At 44.8% G+C, this 19,199-nt stretch overlaps 6 protein-coding genes across 6 annotated transcripts; 4 read left to right on the forward strand and 2 right to left on the reverse strand.

The window, feature by feature from the left end:
• Positions 1-9,105: 9,105 nt before the first annotated feature.
• L3040_003400 (uncharacterized protein) lies at positions 9,106-9,746 on the forward strand (the record flags this gene model as incomplete). Its single annotated transcript, XM_007293806.2, has 2 exons — positions 9,106-9,292; positions 9,352-9,746. The coding sequence occupies 2 exons, from the start codon at positions 9,106-9,108 to the stop codon at positions 9,744-9,746; spliced, it is 582 nt and encodes a 193-aa protein (XP_007293868.2).
• Positions 9,747-9,804: 58 nt separating this feature from the next.
• L3040_003401 (uncharacterized protein) lies at positions 9,805-10,337 on the reverse strand (the record flags this gene model as incomplete). The annotated part of the gene is made up of 3 exons (XM_066154455.1): positions 9,805-9,949; positions 10,027-10,196; positions 10,260-10,337. 3 exons carry the CDS (start codon positions 10,335-10,337, stop codon positions 9,805-9,807), a joined length of 393 nt encoding a protein of 130 aa, XP_066012414.1.
• Positions 10,338-10,455: 118 nt separating this feature from the next.
• Positions 10,456-11,255, reverse strand: L3040_003402 (uncharacterized protein; the record flags this gene model as incomplete). Its single annotated transcript, XM_066154456.1, has 4 exons — positions 10,456-10,668; positions 10,739-10,968; positions 11,023-11,135; positions 11,233-11,255. 4 exons carry the CDS (start codon positions 11,253-11,255, stop codon positions 10,456-10,458), a joined length of 579 nt encoding a protein of 192 aa, XP_066012415.1.
• Positions 11,256-11,790: 535 nt separating this feature from the next.
• L3040_003403 (uncharacterized protein) lies at positions 11,791-14,255 on the forward strand (the record flags this gene model as incomplete). The annotated part of the gene is made up of 6 exons (XM_007293807.2): positions 11,791-11,818; positions 11,867-12,273; positions 12,327-12,444; positions 12,491-13,061; positions 13,158-13,837; positions 13,891-14,255. 6 exons carry the CDS (start codon positions 11,791-11,793, stop codon positions 14,253-14,255), a joined length of 2,169 nt encoding a protein of 722 aa, XP_007293869.2.
• Positions 14,256-15,135: 880 nt separating this feature from the next.
• Positions 15,136-15,702, forward strand: L3040_003404 (uncharacterized protein; the record flags this gene model as incomplete). Its single annotated transcript, XM_066154457.1, has 4 exons — positions 15,136-15,185; positions 15,242-15,345; positions 15,434-15,529; positions 15,629-15,702. The coding sequence occupies 4 exons, from the start codon at positions 15,136-15,138 to the stop codon at positions 15,700-15,702; spliced, it is 324 nt and encodes a 107-aa protein (XP_066012416.1).
• Positions 15,703-18,093: 2,391 nt separating this feature from the next.
• Positions 18,094-18,609, forward strand: L3040_003405 (uncharacterized protein; the record flags this gene model as incomplete). Its single annotated transcript, XM_007293808.1, has 1 exon — positions 18,094-18,609. The coding sequence occupies one exon, from the start codon at positions 18,094-18,096 to the stop codon at positions 18,607-18,609; it is 516 nt and encodes a 171-aa protein (XP_007293870.1).
• Positions 18,610-19,199: the final 590 nt, after the last annotated feature.

The following is a 19,199-nucleotide window of genomic DNA, read 5'->3' on the forward strand; positions in this document are numbered from 1 at the left end:
CTTGCTTTAACTACGAGCACTTTAAAAGAAGTACCTCGAAGTTTAATTAAATATATTTCGAGCAAAAGAGAAGTCCGTTAAATACGGCATCGGCTCTGCTACTTTTATTAAAGCAATTACTTTAAAAACACCTTTAAGCTAAGTAGAGTTCTACGTTATAAAGAGCGACGTACCTTTCTTATTTTTATTAATTAATATAAACAAGCATAAAGTGATCTTAAATAACTTACGAAACGTGCTAGTCTAAAAGAAAAAGGAAATACTAATAATAAAGATATTTAAGCACGTATAAATGCTATTAAATAAAGAGCACGCTGCTGCTTATTACCGTACCGAGGGCGAAGACGAGACCGTCTACTGCCACTTTACGAAAGAGCAATTAAGGACCATTCATAAGCGTTTTAGCTACCTTTCAGCAAGTCGATTTGCTGCTATTCTTAAAAGGGCCGAGCACGAATTCAAGCGAGATTTGCTTTACAACATCTAAAAGTTTTGCTATTACTACTAAGTATTCGAACGCTTTTCGAAAAGGTTTAGTATTAGATTTAAAAATAATATTAACTTTAATAATATAATATACGTAAACGTAATGCACTTTAACGGCAAAAACGTATTGCACGTCGTTTGCGATTTTATTAACTTTTAAGCCGCTACTTTTTTTAAAAGCATATCCGCATAGCACTTACTTAAAAGATTTAATCGATATTAAGTTAACACTTACGTCGGACCTTTTATAAACGTCGTGCACGATCTCGAAACCAACTTTAATTTAGCAACGTTTCGAAGCTACTTTAAAAGTATTAGCAGCACTTTAAAGCAAATGCTTATAAAAGCTTATTATAGCGTCGGGCTAGTAAAACGCTATTACGTTTTTGTGCGACGCGCTTTTAAGATCGTTACAAAAGAGCTTCTTAAGGCTTTAAAAGAAGATCGGCTTTAAATAGCTATTAAAGCTATTAACGATATAGCTAAACTTAATAGCTTAGTTTTTATATTCTTCGTTTTTAAAACCTTATTAAAGCTGACGGAACAAAATCGACTTGCCGCGTTTATTTAAAAGCGTGCTGCTACTATTAACAAGGCTATAAAAGAAGTACGAAAATGCTAAGCAGCGAAGCAAATTAAAGACGCGCTTAAAAAGAAGAATAAGCTAATTACGAAGCATACTTTAGACCTTTTTATTAGCTCATAAGTATTCGTATAGCGAGAGAATCAAAAGTAGAAGGGCTTTTTTTAGCTGCTTAGCAAGCAAAGGCACACGTGCATAATAGCATATCCGAAGCTTACGGAATTCAAATTTACCTTTATAAAACTATACTATTTTAAAGTTGAAAAGCTGCTAAAAGAGTTGCAAGTATTAAAAGTAAAAGTAAAAGAAGATTAAAGCGAAAGCGAAAAAGAGCTAGAACCGCGAAATTCGTTTAAACCTTAACATTCGCTTAATCTACCGAAGTCGCTTAATCTAAAAAGCTCGTTAAGATTAGCAAACAGCTTTTTTAACTTTTAACTTATCAATTCTTAAAGATTAATAATACTAATAGTTTAAATACTTTATTAAAAGTACGATCTTAGTATTTCGACCGTGCTCGACGAAAAAAAAAGCGATTTTTACGTTTTATTTATTAAAGACTCCGAAGTGTTTGTTATCGATAAAGAACGCCGGAACCGTAAGCTTTTAGCTAAGCTACAAGCCGAAAAGATTATTAAGAGCCTTAAAGCTTTATTTTAAGAGTCTAAAGCAAAAGAATTAATAAGATTAATAACTTAAAGCATCTTTTAAGTGATCTCGAGTATTAATTTACGTATTAAAAGCGTTAAGATTTTCGGATTTAAGTTTGTTAATAAGATTAAAAGCAAAAGAACACTTACGCTATACGAGAAGTCTCGTATAATAGTTTAAGCTTTTTAAGATAAAAGCAAGACGAAAGTATTTATCGAGTCACTTACGGTGCAACGAGCGGGTTAAAAACTTTATTATGTTTTAGCTTTTTCGCTAATAAAAGACTACGAGTATCAAGTCTATAATAAAAATATCACTTAAGCTTACACTTAATTAGGCACGAAGCTTATACGAATAATCGTCGTGCGACTACTTAAAAAGATCACTTATCGATTCCTTTTCAACACTTTATTCTTTATAACTAGCTTTTTATACGGTATCTTCGAAGCAAAAACGCATTAGTATAAGCGTTTTTCCGAGCATTTTATAAACAACTTCGAGATAAAGCAATCGAGCTTTAATTTTTGCTTCTTTATATCAACTAATAAAAAACAGCTAAAAATAATTGCTTTATAAACGGACGACGTTCTTATAGTTATTAATCAAGCTATAAAAGCAAAAGAAAAGAAAGAGTTGGTTAAATCTAAGCTAAAAAGCAAAGAAATAAAGACCTTTATATACGCCGAACCGATGATTTTTAATAGATGCAAACTATTTTTAAATAAAAACGAATTCGAACTATCAATTAAGTAAAAAAGGCAAAATAAAAAGCTTGCTATAATCAAGCTCGATTCGGTTATACAAGCTAAAGAGTACTTAAAGCAACGTGCTCGAAAAGCGTATTTAGCTACTATTTGCTACTTAAAAGCATCTTACGCTTTATCGATAGCTGCTTAGTATTAAAAACCGAAAGACGAAGACTATAAGGCTTTTAATAAAGTGATTTAATAGTTGATCGATCACTTAATACGAAGGATCTATTACGTGCTTTTAAACTTAAAGATAGCGAAGCTTTTTATATTCGTAGACGAAGCGTTTGCTAATAACGTTAACTTTAACTTTTAAATTAGTTTCGTAGCTATCTTTAACAATAAAGCTTACGTAAATAAAAACGAATTCACTTTAACGAATAATATCTTTTATTAAGTGTTACAAAAGTGCAAAAAAGTAATAAAAACAGTATTAGCTTTCGAGCTATACGCTATGTTTTTAAGTATCGATATAAATATTGCTATATCGACCACTTTCGCTTAAATCATAGCTTAGCTAAAGATCTTTAATTTCCTTGTAATTGTGTGCATTAACTCTTATTCGTTATACGAGTATATAATAAAACTAAGGACTATTAAAAAGAAGCGCTTAAGAATCGATATCATAGCTATTCGAGAGTCATACGAAAGGCGAAAGCTTTTTAAAGTGCGCTAGATCGGAGGCAAATCTAACCCTACTAACGCTATAATTAAAATCGAAGCTATTTCTTTTTTGCAAAAGCTAGTTTTAACTAATACCTTGAAAGTACAAGTGGACGGATAAATGGAAAGGCCGTTATAAAGAGTTTAAAGGAGTGAGATTGTTTTTCTTTTGTTTAATTACCTTCTTTCCTTTTTCGGTCGATATAATAGTTGGCAAGGCATTGCTTGCTAAAGAAAGAGTTGCCGGTATCGGTATATCTATATCGACTTTAGTTAGCTAGTAGTAGTAATTAAGGAAGCTCACTCGTAAACCATGGTTTACGGGCCACTTAGCATGCCTCGCTTAGCATATTAGCAGTCAAAGGACCTTCAACTTGACAAGTAAGCTTATTAGTTAGCTAGTGCACGTGATTCCTTCTAATCCTATAAAAGGAATCAGCTCCCTTGAGTCTTGGAGAGCAAACAGAATTCAAATACTTTATTAACCGAGTGTTTTGCAATTGCAAGTACTTTGACGAACGTTACGACCTTACGAATATATTCCTAATCGCTTGGAAGCAATCCAACACCTTGAAGGTACAAGTAGACGAATAGATAGAAAGGCCGCTATAAAAGAAGAAGGAGTAAGATTGTTTTTCCTTTGTTTGATTCCTTTCTTTCTTCTTCGATCGATATAATAGTTAGCAAAGCATTGCTTGCCAAAAAGAAAGTTGCCGGTGTCGGTATCTTTATATCGACCTTATCTAGCTAGTAATAGTAATTAAGGAGCTCACCCGTGAACCATGATTCACGGGCCACTTAGCATGCCTCGCTTAGCATATCAGCAATTAAGGGACCCTCAACTTGACAAGTAAGCTTATTAGTTAATTAGTGCACGTGATTCCTTCTAATCTTATAAAAGGAATTAGCTCCTTTGAGCCTTAAGGAGCAGACAGAATTCAAATACCTTATCAACCGAGTGTTTTGCAATTGCAAGTACTTTAACGAACGTTACGACCTTACGAATATATTCCCAATCGCTTAGAAGCAATCCAACAGGTTCCGTAAGTAAAAGGAGTGGTCTAAAAGACCGAAGGCTTATATAGCTCTTTGCTTTTAAAATTATTTTCGAAGGATATTTAAAAAGGCTTCGAAAAGCGTTTCGTAGTTAGCAAGACCGCTTAAAGTTGGTTTAATTCCTTTCGAGCTCGCCGGGCCTCTTTTTTAGCTTTATTAGCGAAAGCCTTTTGCTCGCTAGCGCTTTTATCGAGCTTTTCGTTGCGGGTTTTCATGTTTGCGAAGAGCTTTTTAAGCTTAGCGGCCTTTCGTTAAGACTAGAAGAGAGCTTAATATTAGACTAAGGCTTTTTTAAGGTTGGTAAAGGCCGAGGGATTATCTTTATCGTCTTGCTTATTAATAGCTTCTTTTTGAGTAAAAAGCACTATTAGTTGGGCCGTAAAAGAGGAAGAAGGTGCTAAAGCAGCTTTAAAAGGTGTGCGAAAGATTTTGCTCGCGGGGCGAAGGTTGCTGTATTATATAAGTGCTATTTTTTAAGCTATACTTGAAATAAGTCTTTTCGTGACCATTAGAATCGTTTAAGTGTTTTGACGTCTAACTATTAAGGAATTCTAAAGAAGAATATTATTAAAGCCGTTTCCGGCGAAGTAAAGTAGTTGTTAATAATATAACGACTTTAAGCGATTATCTAAAAGAACTTACGAGAGCGCGGAGTTTATATAAGAGCTTAAGAGAATCTTAAAGTAATGACTTAAGATTAATAACTATCGAATGTAAAGGTCGAAGATAGCTAAAGTCTATATATACGAAAGTAAAAGCGCTAAGGACTTATGAACTATAATTTATAGGTCAAAAGAAAGGAATGAAAGAATACGAAGAATACGAAGGAAAAAAGGAGGGAGGTAGCTTAGCGCATATAGGGATGCGTTCAGGAGACCTGGCGTGTCGTCACACACTCGGTAGTTGTTGATTTTAAGTCATTACTTTGAGATTCTCTTGAGCTCCTATATGAACCCCGCGCTTTCGTAAGTTCCTTCAGGTAATCGCTTAAGGTCGTCACAAAGGTTCTACTTAAGCTATATGTTATATGACCTCGCTTAATAGCGCTTTTAGCGCACTAAAGCTCTTAAGTATATGTAAATATATTTTAACGAGCTTCTTAAATAGAATATATTAAGCTTTATTCAATCTGCAGAATCTCCTTTTAATCTTAGTGCTAGTTAGCATTACAAAAAGCAAATGCGAAAGAAAAGGATTTATAAGCTGTGCTGCCAAGACGGAAGCCTAAGGTCACGAGGTGACGTGTAACCCTTGCGCGTGTTATCACGTGGCTCCGCGTGATTCCGCGCGGTCACTACCGTAACACCCCTTTTTTTAATAAAGAAATCCTAGACCCTTTTGCGAATCACTTATATTTAAGGCAGCGACATGCTTTACGTGTGGCAGCCTCACGTAAGTTACGTATAGCAGCCTTACGTAAGTTACGTGTGGCAGCCTAGGTCGGTCTTAGCATAGATCCACAGAACGCTCAATATAATCAAAGCGAGCTTGCGAAGCTTTGTATTACTGGAGAGCTCCTTCTTTTATAAGGGGGAATATGGCCTTATGAAAAAATGCAAATAACCTTTTTTAGCGAATGGAATTGATTGGTCAGTTAAAAAGTGCGCGTAGTAACGGGAGGCAGAATCTTAAAATGGCAGACAACGTAATTGAAATACCGGTATTAACAATTGAAGACTAAAGATATACTATTATTTCGAACTTCAAATCATTTAGATAAACACGCTTCTTCAAATCCTGTGAACTCTTAATTGCGCGTATATACCTTGGTAGGTGCACTCCCAAGCTCGCTTTGATGTTACGTAAGCTGCTTGCCATTTACGTCAACTTACTTGATATCGATATCGCTTCATGGTGCGAGGAGCAGCGAGCCATCAAAGCCTCCTGGCGTGTACGGCTATTCTATGGTATGAAAAGAGCAGCCGCGAGGTTAATCTCAGGCAGGCCTCTCTCTGACAGACGCTGCAGAGCCCGTCGATGGGGACCTTCGACCTGTCACTTTGTATGGAGCGCAGAGCCAGCTTGGGAGAACTCATGGTGCCGTTCCGTTCTTTTGTTTGGAATGCCAGGAGATGTGCTCTAGCATCGAATGCGTGCAGGCGAGAGGGAGTGAACCACCTCAGCTAGCGATTTGAGACAGGAATTTGGACCTCTGGCACCGGAGCGCCGGAGGACCTGGAAGGGGGTCGTAAGAAAGAGGCCTCCTGTGCCAGGACCCATCAGAAATGGAAACAATTTCAATTTGACTACAGAAGTTTGGATATTAAAAAAGAGCTTCTTGTAGTATTCCAATCTCAATTCGAAGTTACAGTTCGCGTTCTGCGTGGATGCTTAGAGAAGTTTTTTCATTAGGCCTAAGATCGATCAGAGCTCAGCCTGCCTCAGATGGTTCTTAATATGAAGTTGAACAAGTTGAAAAAGATAAGTCCTACTAATAATGCTCGAGATCGCTGGTGCGAGTACACCAGCTGTCCTCGAGGCAAGTCTGGATCCATCGACCTGGCGAAAATATAATAGTTTCATCTTCAAGCGATATTAATGGCACCGGTCCTCTCAGCCTATTTTTGAAGACCGAAGCAGATACCAAATTCACCTTCCACAATCACCTTACACCCAAAGGCCCTAATTAGTAGTACGTCGTCTGTCTCTCCACAAGCTAGCTGGAGGGAATGAAAGACAGGCGGTCGTCCAGAAGGCAGTAAATATAATTTTTGAGGAATGAGATTCAAAATTAAGAGGCCGGGAGTTGCGGGAGAGAGGGGGGATGGGGGAGATGTGATCACGAAGTATCGAACTTGGTGGACAGTCGGAATTCCTCGACGTATTTGATGGGTTAGATAAGGATGGAGGAAATACTAATTAAAATATTTGCGGATCGGGCGAATCCCTTATAGGATCATCCGGAATATTTTGAGGGGAACTAGACCGTAGCAAGAGGTGATCGAGGTCCTAAGCTTCTAGCTAGTAAATAAAGTTGACGGGGCGTATTGCTATTGGGATCGCTCTATAGAAGTTAAATAGATCTTAATCGGCAATCCTAAGTATTGGGCACGCTCTCGTTTAATTCAAGGTCCTAAAAGCTTAAGATGATCCGCGTCTTGTTGGCAGGGTGGTGGTGAGATACGCTGGTACACGGAGTAAGGCGGAAGGAAGGGGGGAAAAGCTTATGCGATGCGGGTCATCAGGTATGATCGAATTAAATATAAGCATATGATCCTATTTCGCGAAGGAGCTCGGTAACGTGGTTGCTTGGCTTCGCATAGGCTAGATGCGATCTGCTTACTTCTATTATGATAATTATATCTCCTCTAATCTCTTGCATTTCCAAACCCATTATCGTCGATATGGAAATGCCCTGCAAACAACGCTTTGTGCAATCGTTCCATTGCAGGATATAGATATATCAATTACATAGTGGGTTCTGGAAGTGCGAGAGTTTGAAGGCTAAAACCAGCTCTTCCTATTAGGAAATTATTAGGCTGACTTCTTAGAATCCAGAAGAAAATGAAAGAAAAAAAGAAGAAAAGGAAGGCGGGGGACAAGACCGTTCTTACATCGTGATTATTACGGTACTCGAGTGCATCCGAGTTTGAAAACGGCAGCGCTTCACCGTTACAGAAAGCGAACGACGTCAAGGCACGATTACTGTAAGGTTGCTCGGAATCGGGCCTTGTCAATCGTTTCTACTGTATCATCATGGTTTGGGGCCACAGATCACGCACTGACATCCAATCGAGGCCCTTGCCTCTTCAAGAGACAAGAACTACTTACAAGGTACTGCGTACTTAGCAGGCCAGCGGAACTGCTTCCTGACGACTTTTCTTGATCTGCTTAACCTTCGGATGCAGCGCACTGACTGTTGCCAATTCCTTTCTACGGAGTAGCTTTCTAGAACTTCTGGCGGGGTATACCCGCAACTCCATCATCTCGGGCTTATCCGCACAGGCATGGCTCTCTATCAGTACTGGACATGAATCCCACCGTGGTCGTATAGAGTCTCAGAAGCAGTAATCACGCCAGGATGTCTCTCTTTCGCCTGGGATCAGATGCACTTTTCGGGAATAGCAAAATCCGGATTACAAAGCAGATGCTTCCCACTCGTGCGACTGGTACGGTATATCCCCCTACTCCCCACATCGACAAACCATGCCAAAGTATAGAGTCGAATATACGCTTATCCAAGCATTCGCTCTGCATGACTTCTACTCTTAATTTCCAAAGATTGACGTAAAAATATGAATATGCTGGCCCAACGAGCAGGCTGGAAAAGCACGAAAGACAGCTTACCACGGAGAAGTTATACGGAGTAGAACCTCGAATCGGTAGGAGCTCGGTCGACATGATTTAGGCGGTACCGAAACTCTCTGTAAGGTTACGGCGACTCCCAAGATACTACTATCGTTCTCCAGTTCTTCGGCATTCCAGTATTCACGGTAAGAAACGGCGGAGGGCATAACATCGGAACCCATTAGCTAGAGGTATTGTTGATGACAGCATAGAATTAGACTCAATAATTGTTTCCGCAATGACGTTGGTATCAACTACGGTAAGGTGTTCACCATCTTCTCTCTCCGTCTCCTATCTCTTGGTGCACAAACAATCCTACAAGGATTCCATGCCCATAGTGCCCACGGAATCCGGATTCCTAAAGAGAGAGTAAACATCCTTTTATAGTTGCAGGGACGTCATATAGAGTTTTTACTGTACAGTTCTTACCCGATACAGATGCAGGAAGAGTAGCCGTTCACCTAGCCCAAGGGAAGGCCGGGACTCTGGCATCTGATAACTTGTCCTGGCCTTCGAGTAAAGAATCTATTATTATTATATAAAGTAAGAATCCGATGGGGTGAAATATTCAATACCGTTCTGTTTTTTTTTTTTTTTTTCGTAGAGGCGAGGCTTCACAGTTCGGACAAGATGAAGAACGACCAGGCCATCACGAGCGGAGCAAGACCCCTCGATGTGAGTAAGAAAGGTGGTGTTTACCGGACGTCCTCCGTCAAGAGCGACGGCGAGCTCGGTGATGTTGTCCAGGACGTGGAGAAGACGAAGAGAGGTCTCAAACCCAGACACGCCCAGATGATCGCACTTGGTGGAACCATTGGTGAGTTGCGAGGCTTGCATCTCGCCGATCGAGGGCCGACTTACTGACAAGAAATGTAGGCACTGGTCTCTTCGTGGGAAGCGGTAGTACCCTAGCTCGAGGTGGCCCGTTGTTCATCCTCATCACGTATTCTATCGTTTCAGCTATGGTACTCTTCGTTGTCACTGCGATTGTCGAGATCTCGGCCTACCTGCCTGTATCTGGAGGCACGATGGGTTACTACGGACATCGAAACGTCTCGAAATCGCTTGGTTTCGCTATGGGCTGGCTTTACTGGTACTCTCTGGCAGTATGCGTTCCATACGAAATCACAGCAGCTGGAATTGTTATTCAATATTGGGACATTGACGTCCATATTGGTATCGTAAGCGCCTTTTCTCTCCCTTCTCGCTGCTTCATCCCTCTCTTGCCCCGAGATAACTCTCCAAGCGCTCTAGATGAGACCCTCAGCTGACCTCCCATTCATCTAGTGGATTACCATCTTTATTATTGTCATCGTGGGCCTTAATACACTACCTGTACAGTACTATGGGGAAACTGAATTCTGGTTTGCGTCTCTCAAAGTTTTCATGATGATTGCGCTGCTCATCTTGTCCTTCATCTTGTTTTGGGGCGGTGGACGTAAGTTCGACAACGTTCTCGTCTAGCTGCAAGCAACTGATGTTCTCTTAGCCAACCAGAATGGCATCCTAGGATTTCGCTACTGGAAAGATCCTGGCCCGACCAAGCCTTACCTTCGAACAGGTAGTGCTGGACTCGCGATCTGCTTCTTCAAGGTTCTGATCTCTTCTGCCTTCCCCTTCCTGTTCGCGCCCGAACTGCTCGTTGTGACCGCTGGTGAGATGAAGAGCCCGAGACGCAACCTTCCCGTAGCAGCCAGGCGGTACTTAGCACGTCTTATCTTCTTTTACATCGGCTCCGTGCTCGCCATAGGGGTTATTTGCCCTTCGGACGATCCACGGCTCACCAGCGGTGGCGTTGGTGCAGGATCCTCAGCGTTTGTTGTTGGAATCGCCAATGCGGGCATAAGTGTTCTGGACTCCATGATTGTACGTATATATTTTAGGAAGAGCGATCCACGCCCCTTCGACTGTCGCAGGCGATTCTTTGTGAAGATGCGCCGAAACATCTCCATGCTTGCAAATCGCTGACCTCTATACGATCTAGAATGCCATCGTCATCACCTCCGCATGGTCTTCCGGAAACTCTTTCTTGTACATGTCCTCGCGTTCTCTGTACTCCCTTGCCGTCGCCGGGAGTGCCCCCAAGATCTTTGCCAGATGTACAAAGCAAGGTGTGCCGTACATGGCCGTGGGATTCACCGCGCTCTTCAGCGGTCTGGCGTACCTTAACGTCGCATCCGACAGTGCCAAGGTCTTCAACTGGTTTGTCAACCTGACCAACACCTGCGGCTTCATCTCCTGGAGCTGTTGCTGCTTTACCTACCTCCGGTTCCGCAAAGCGTGTGATGTGCAGGGTGTCACGTACCCCGAGAAGATCCCCTACCGGTCGTGGATGCAGCCGTACGGGGCCTACGCGGCCCTCGTCTTCTTCCTCTTCCTGGCCTTGATAAACGGCTTTGACATCTTCTTGGGGCAACGCTGGTCCATGGAGACCTTCTTCACCGCGTACATCGGGATCCCCGTCTTCTTGTGCATCTACTTCGGACACCGGATCTGCAGCAAGAATGAGCCGTGGCTCATTCGGGTGGAGGATGTCGACCTGCACACCGGCATCGACGTCGTTCTTGCCAACGAGTTCCCGGAGAAGAACGCGGGTACTTGGAAGAAGAAGCTGCAGGGGATGTTTACGTAGTTCTCTTGTTGGCGTGTGGTAAGGCAATCTGTATGTGAGTGTGAGTGTGTGTGTGTGTGTAAATACTATGTATGGATTGACGAGATGTGTATATCAGAGATAGACTGGGGATATTATTTACTTACGACTGGAATGAGACGTTCTGCATATGAATCTGAGAGAAGATTTGAGCTGGTGAAAGATGGTGGTTACCGACTCTCGGTAAAAGAGGTGGAAGAGAATTGAGGTGGAAGAGAAGAGAGAAATACCGGTCAACACCCCTGACCTCTGATTATCCACGTGAGAGGCGTCCACGTGAGGAGCGTCCGCGGACGGTATGGTTACCAGGCCATGGGATACGACTACCCCTTTCGGACGAATCTGTCACAGCCCTGCATTTCGTTTACCCCACATTGTTTAAGCCTTTTCCAGCCATGCTATCCGGCGGTATCTCTCCGGATCCTTATCGCGACCCATGTTCCAGGACTTCCATGACTTCCCCGACTTCCCCGACTTCCACAGCACCTCGTCGACTTCCCTCTTATGCGGTCGAAGGGGAAAATGCCATCACGTCAGCACGATGCGTGGGTATGTAATCTTACCAAGAGCTTCTACCTCGCAATTTCATTTGATCCGGTTGTCATCACGTGTACCCCTCGGTCTCCCAACCCGGTTTGATACTCCAGATCCCGCTCAGTTCCTATATGAACTCTTTTGTCCCCTCTCTTACCAGTCAGTAACCTTTCTTCTCTTGACTGATCTCGACTGATTTCGACTGAGATCGGCCTTCTCCTTGTCTTCTTCCTTCAGTATCTCAATCGTGTCGTTTCAATATCAGCAAGCAGCGCACAATGGCTCTCGATAGACTCAAGTCCGTTGCCCAGCACTTGTCTGGCACTGCTTCTCTTCCCCACCCATTCGATCCCCTCAGCAATGCGGAGATTGAGGCCGCAGTAGCCATCATTAGTAAGGAGCATGGCGAGCTTTCATACAATGCCGTGACGCTGCGTGAGCCTCCAAAGAAGGAGATGCTAAAGTGGTTGGAGGCGCCGGAGACCGCCCCGCTACCGACGAGGATTGCAGATGTAGTTGCTCTTGCGCCGGGTGCGAAGGTGTACGATGGATTAGTAGATCTGAGGGCCGAGAAGGTCATCAAGTGGGAACAGATGGAAGGAGTGCAGCCGTTGGTAAGGAATCCCCTTTCTGGGGAGACGATGGCATCAATATTGACTGGCTCTAGATCACCATGGAGGATCTGCAGATTGTCGAGCACGTTGTACGAGAGGATCCCAAGGTCATTGAACAATGTGTGATCAGCGGCATTCCAGCAGAGGATATGCACAAAGTTTACTGCGATCGTGCGTATCCTGTCTCGGGGGAGCGGGCATCTGCTGACGTTCGTAGCGTGGACGATTGGCTACGACCACAGATTCGGCAGCAATGTCAGATTACAGCAAGCTCTGATGTACTACCGCCCCCACGTAGACGACTGTCAATACTCCTTTCCCCTAGACTTCTGCCCCATCTTTGACGCCGACAGGCAAGAGATCATCCACATCGACATTCCCGACGTCCGTAGACCTGTCAGCAAGGCGAAACCCAATAACTACCACCCAGCCAGCATCGAAGCCGAAGGCGGATACCGGACCGATATCAAGCCAATCAACATCACACAACCGGAAGGTGTCTCGTTTAAGATCGAGGGACGGAGCATCAATTGGCAAAACTGGAATGTGCATGTTGGCTTCAACTATAAAGAGGGGATTGTGCTGAACAATATTACGTACAATGACAAGGGGACCGTCAGACCTATCTTTTACAGATTGTCGTTAGCCGAAATGGTGGTTCCGTATGGAAACCCGGAGCATCCTCATCAACGGAAACACGCTTTCGACTTGGGAGAATATGGCGGAGGGTACATGACCAACAGTCTGTCTCTGGGCTGTGATTGCAAAGGAGCAATTCACTACATGGAGTAAGTGTACCCCAAGGTCCTTTCTAGACCCCAGCTTCTGGAGCATTGAATAGCCCCGAATATATTTAGAATGGGATAGTGCTAACCGAACATTAGCGCCGCATTTGTGAACCGTGCAGGCCAAAGTACGACTATCAAGAATGCCATCTGTATCCACGAAGAGGATGCAGGTATCCTGTTTAAACACACCGATTTCCGTGACGACTCGGTTATCGTGACCCGAGGTCGCAAGCTCATCATCTCCCATATCTTCACTGCCGCTAATTATGAGTACTGTGTGTACTGGATCTTCCATCAAGATGGAACCGTCCAATTGGAGATCAAACTCACTGGTATCTTAAACACCTACGCCATGAACCCCGGCGAGGATACCCACGGCTGGGGCACAGAAGTCTACCCAGGTGTCAACGCACACAATCATCAACATCTCTTCTGTCTGCGAATCGACCCCAACATTGATGGCTCAAACAACACCGTCTTTCAGGTTGATGCTGCACAGGGCGCAGGTGAAGTCGGTAGCAAGGAAAACGCATACGGAAACGCTTTCTATGCCAAGAAGACAAAGTACACTACTGTGAGCGAAGCAGTTGCCGATTATGATGGAGCGACGTCCCGAACCTGGGAGATGGCCAACGAGAACAAATTGAATCCATACAGTCACAAGCCAGTTTCGTATAAGCTGGTGAGTAGAGAGGTTCCGCGCTTGCTGCCAAAGGAAGGTTCTTTGGTGTGGAAGCGAGCTGGTTTCGCTAGGCATGCTGTTCACGTCACCAAATGTAAGCAATCTCTGGGGTCGATCTATGGGACATCTGATACTGATACCTGGCAGACGACGATGACCAAATCCTCCCCGCCGGACGCCATGTTCCCCAGACATCGGGCGAGCCCTCGCGCGGTATCCCAGAATGGATAGCTAACGGCGATGCATCGATCGAGAACACCGATATTGTGCTATGGCACACTTTTGGCATCACCCATTTCCCCTCTCCGGAAGACTACCCAGTAATGCCCGCCGAGCCAATGACGCTGCTCCTCCGCCCCCGCCACTTCTTTTTACGGAACCCAGCGCTCGATGTCCCGCCTAGCTACAGCTCTACCCCTTCTCAGATCGCTGGGAAGGGACCGGTGCTGGATGCGGCTGACAAAATGAGCAAGTTGGTCGTTACGGGTGGGGATGCGAGCTCTTGTAAGTAACGAAAATGTCATGAGATGGATGAGAATGATTGGACGACGGCGTAGAGATATCAGAGTACGGTGTCGATCCTGTAGCATTTATCATGTTATACTTCGGTGGAGTTGAATACAAAGAAATTAATCATGTCCTTCTCCAAATACTGCATATGAAATACCTGTCATAGCTACGCAGAAATACGGAGATACCATAGCTCAACCAGCGCCCTGACGATAATGCAGCTCTTATGAACTCTTTTTTCAGATCATATTGAGCCTATCCGGCGACCAAACGGCCGACGCGTTCGGTGTTGACACACTTCTAATAGCGCACTTATACCCGAATCGGGAGGGTACAATTCTTATTAAAATAAGCCCAAGTTCGAGAAAGGAAGATAAGACCGTGTCTGATACCTGTAAATTAAGCGAACTACCATGGGTACGGCTGATACTCTCGATAGCGGCAGAGCTTCTGGTTCCTGCTACATGCGGAACGTATTAGCCCCTTCTTTTAAGCCACAACAACCAACCATGCATCGATTAATTCTCCGATGCTGCCGTAAGCATCTTCTTCTTTGAGTTTTCACGGGCAAGCTCAATGATGATGAAGATGACCTTCTCGGAGTGTCATCACATCGACGCTGAGTGGCTGTTGACGGGTTTGGGGACGAGCCTTCAGCATGATCGACAAGACTGGTATTGAGCTTTAAATAAGCGAGCCAATCACAAGAACCCTAATTCAAAGCAATCGGCCCATCAGGCGAGGCTGAGAAAAGTACATAAGACGAGGCCAGAATCGTCCACCTGAATATGTCAAAGTCACCAAAGTTCTTCGAAACGTTCAGAATCATCAATTCCTCAATACTTCTACTTCAATCCTCGCCAACGATACCGTTCCCCCAAAATGGCTATCCCAAGCACTTGCTGTGGTAAGAGCGGCCAAGGCTGCGTCTGGTAAATAGGTCCCCGCGCACTTTGCTCTCGAACCCGAGTTAACAGTTCGTTCGCAGCGCAACCCAAGCCAGATGTTCGTGCGGCGAGAAGTCTGCTCTGCAATGCACCTGTGACAAGGCCAGCACCGAGAACAAGATCGCCGGAGCTCGCTGCTCATGCCGTACGTCGTCGCATTAACCACTGCCCCGCGCGCCTCGATTCCTGGGGAGACAAGCCACAGCATTCTGACAAGCAAGGAAAACAAACAGGTGCCCGTCCTGCCGGATCGTGCACATGCGATCGTGCCTCCACCGAGAACTCGACCCCCAGCGGCTCGCTCTGCTCCTGTGGCGCGAGACCTGCCGGTAGGTGATCACCGTCCGCGGAAGATGGTGCCAGCAATCAGCCGGGTCTCGTCCTGCTTTGCTACCTTTATTGTCCACGCCGGCTGACTGTTCTGCCAGATGCCTGCACTTGTGAGAAGGCTGCAGATGGCGGATCCAACCCTAATGAGACGGACTTCACTACCAAGGCATAGTGAATGCACATGATACCTGTCCGACCGGTGGCATTGATACAATAGGGCGTTAGGGGTGGAGGTGGGCCGGCAGCGGTTTGCATTGCTTTTTTTTGTTTTTCCGACGTTACGTGCCATCGCCACCATACGGGCGAGAAGATGGAAGGATATCTGGACGGAAATCTGTCCGGCCAGGAATTCTATGTCGGTTTGTTCTGGTGCGCTGCGTTCGACAATGCTACGAGTTACGGATTATGGCAGAGACTGAGGGCAGAGATCCTCATGCAAATACAACAGAATACACGACAGAATATACGACTGGCTATTCTCTGACTGGTGTGGCTGGGCATTGAATTGCCCATTGTTTTCCTTCTCATTGTGTAGCGGTTTCCCTTTGGAAGTCTTGTGTTGTTGCAAACTATACTATCGCATATAGCTTCCTAGTGGCATTCTGATGTTTCCATGGCACCTGGCTCTATCGATCCAAGTCTTTCGGAATTTTGATAACGACAGGGAGTTGATGGTTCCAGACAGGGAGAAAAATGCGAAAGAAGGAAAAGTCCGACAAGATGTGCAAGTCGAAGCGTAGCTTTTCCAAAATGGGTTATTGAAACCATGAATCATCAGAGAGCTCGTGCGGCTTCTCCTGGAGGTGTGGCGGATGCGGATCAGCAAAGGAATTTTTTCAAGTGGAAGTACTGGCAGTACTGGGAGCGGTCAGAGCAACAAGAGGACCGACTCACCGGAGGGTGAAGTAGGTATCAACACGCCGGCCTGTATAAATGGGTGAACTTTCCCGTTTCTCTCTGGCTTTGCTGAGGAAGCACGAGGACGGCGAATTCCAGAGAGCATATTAAGTTAGTAAAGCGTGCTGTAAGCAAAAACACTCACTATAGCGGTACTGTACAGACATGCGCAACCAGTACGGCTTTCAGAGGGAAACCTCCCATCCGGGTATGAGTAAAAGTATGGGTGTTTGTATCGAGCGATTCGCAGTATTGGATACCGTTTTTCTTTTTTTTTTTTTTTTTTTTTTTTTTTTTGGAGAGAGAGAGAACGGGGGCGTCAAGCTACCGGTATCTATCTACCTTAGCGGAGCAAGCCGGGATTCTAGAACCCTGTAGCTGACCGTGTAACAGCCTTAGGCCGTGTAGCGGGCCATGTAGCAGCTTCAGGCCGTGCAGTAATCGTATAGAAATTTTAAACCGTATAAAGACCGTTAGCGAAAGCGACCGCATAGACCGCTTTTTAATAACCCTTAACTCCGATATACTAATTCAATTCTGCCGCGCACAGCTGAATATATTTAAACTTCGCGTTCTTAATAAAACTTCAACTATTATAACTGTTATAACTATTAAGCGCGTCCGTCACCTTTTAACCCTTAACCACTTTATTTTCTTTTACCTTTATCTGCTACGAATACTAATAACGTGCTAGTATCGAAAAAGCAAGTGATCCTTTCTTCGGTCTCTTTTCTTTCGGTCTGTCCTTCGGTCTGCTCACTTGCAAAGACCATTCCCTCGAATGTGGATTAGCCGAATAGTAAAGCAAACCAGCCACTCCTCCTTCCTTTTCCCTCTCTTCTTTTTATTCCTTTTATTTGCTACGCATACTAATCAATTGTTTATAATGATAGACGCGCTAGCTTTCAAGCTCCTTCCCTTTCTCTCTTTCTTTCTTCTTCTCTTTTTCCCTCTCCTTTTCCTTTTCTTTCTCTTTCTTTTTAATAGGCTGATCTTTAAGTCTTTAAGCTCTTTTTCTTTCTAACTTTACGGTCCGATATCACTAACATCATTTTATAAGCTGAAAGATTACAAAGGGTCTAAAAGAAAGCGCTAAGGTAAAAGTGGCAGTCTAGCAAAGGTAGAGGTGGTAATAAATAGCCCTCACCAATTGAATTCAGACTTGCCTCTTTAGATGTAATAGCTTGGCGCACAGCTACACTAGTGACCCCGCCCGGATTATCTCCTTAAGCGCAGCCTTCGCTTAAGTCCTTCTACACGGTTTAAAAATATTTATACGGTTTAAAAATTTTATACGTTTGAAATTTCTATGCGGTTTAAATACTTACACGGTTTAAAATCTATCAACCGAGCTGTTTTGAAGGATAGTGGCCAACCGTATAAACCTGCTATACGGTCCGCTACACGGTTCTAGAATCTCGGCTTGCTCCGCTAAGGTACCCATCTATCTATCTTATCTAATCTTATCTTATCTCAGATATCCGCATCAGCCGCATCAGCAACCCAAATCCAGTTTCTACTGTAACACTTAATAAGCTAGCCCCCTCCAACGTCAGCCATTTTCCAAGCTTTAAACAACAGAGCGACTCCGACTCCAAACCGTAACCACAAACCACATCAACGAACGGCCCACGTCAAGAATCCCGACCCCGGAAAAAAAAAAAACATGGCAACAACAACCTCGAACCCGCTCCCGCTCCCCATCCGCCTCGCGCAAACGCTCGGCATCACCACCTCCCTCGTCCTCGCCGGCACCAGCCTCTCCACATCCACCACGACCATCCCCCGCCTCCTCGAGTCCCCGCCGGCGCTCCTCCTCCAGCAGTGGCGCCACATGTACGCGGCCGGGCGGGCGACGGCTCCGCCCGTCGCCGCCGTCGCGGCGCTGTCCTACTTCTTCCTCGCGTACCGGGCGCGCAGCGGTGCGGGCGCGGGTGCGGGTGCGGGTATGTATGTCGCGGCCGGGCTGCTGAGCGTGGGCATCGTGCCGTACACGTTTGCGGTTATGATGCGTACGAATCGGCGACTGCTGGGGAGGGCGGCGGAGCTTGGTGTCGAGGTGGAGGGGGAGGGGGAGGAGAGTGCCCATCAGCTGGTTGATCGGTGGGGGGTGCTGAATCTGGGGAGGGCGGCTATGTTGCTTGCTAGTGGCCTGCTAGGCGTCTGGGGGGTTGTGGGATAGTTAGGTTTCTTCTTTGGTTTGGATGGCGCGTAGCGGATGGCGGATGGGGCTGGTGGAAGGTGGAAGGTAGTCGGAGTTATTAGCCGGCTATGCTTTTGGTGGAGGGTGGAACGCGCAGGCTTCGTATATCATATATCTCTCTGGGCGGAGGCCATTTTCCGCCTGGAGTTGAGTTGAGTTTGACCCTTTGCGATCGCTACATACATTACCTCCTTTTCTAATACAATCAATGAGCCAACCTCGGTCTGAAAACGTCAACGCTGAATGAATCTCGGGATAGGACTTTCATGGCCAGGTACATATATACATACCGAGATGTGTTCTTCGGAAATTTTCATTCCTTCAAGGAATTAGTCGAGAAATAAATGACTTTTTTTCTTCCTTGCTCATAAGCCGGCCGGATTTAACAGATAGCCTTAAGAGAATAACAAAGATATTCCTCGCTTCCGCCTTAAGAGTGCGAGGAGGAAGGGGAGTGGGGGGTCATTCCGATATTGTCCAGATTATCGGAGGTGAAAGAACTAAATAGCAAAGTGTGCTGAAGAGGATGGGCAAAGAGCTGTCGCTCGACAACGCGCTTACTTTACAGA

Source organism: Drepanopeziza brunnea (genome assembly GCF_022702325.1).
Source record: "Drepanopeziza brunnea f. sp. 'multigermtubi' strain 214-2 chromosome Unknown ctg4, whole genome shotgun sequence".
Lineage (NCBI taxonomy): Eukaryota > Fungi > Ascomycota > Leotiomycetes > Helotiales > Drepanopezizaceae > Drepanopeziza > Drepanopeziza brunnea.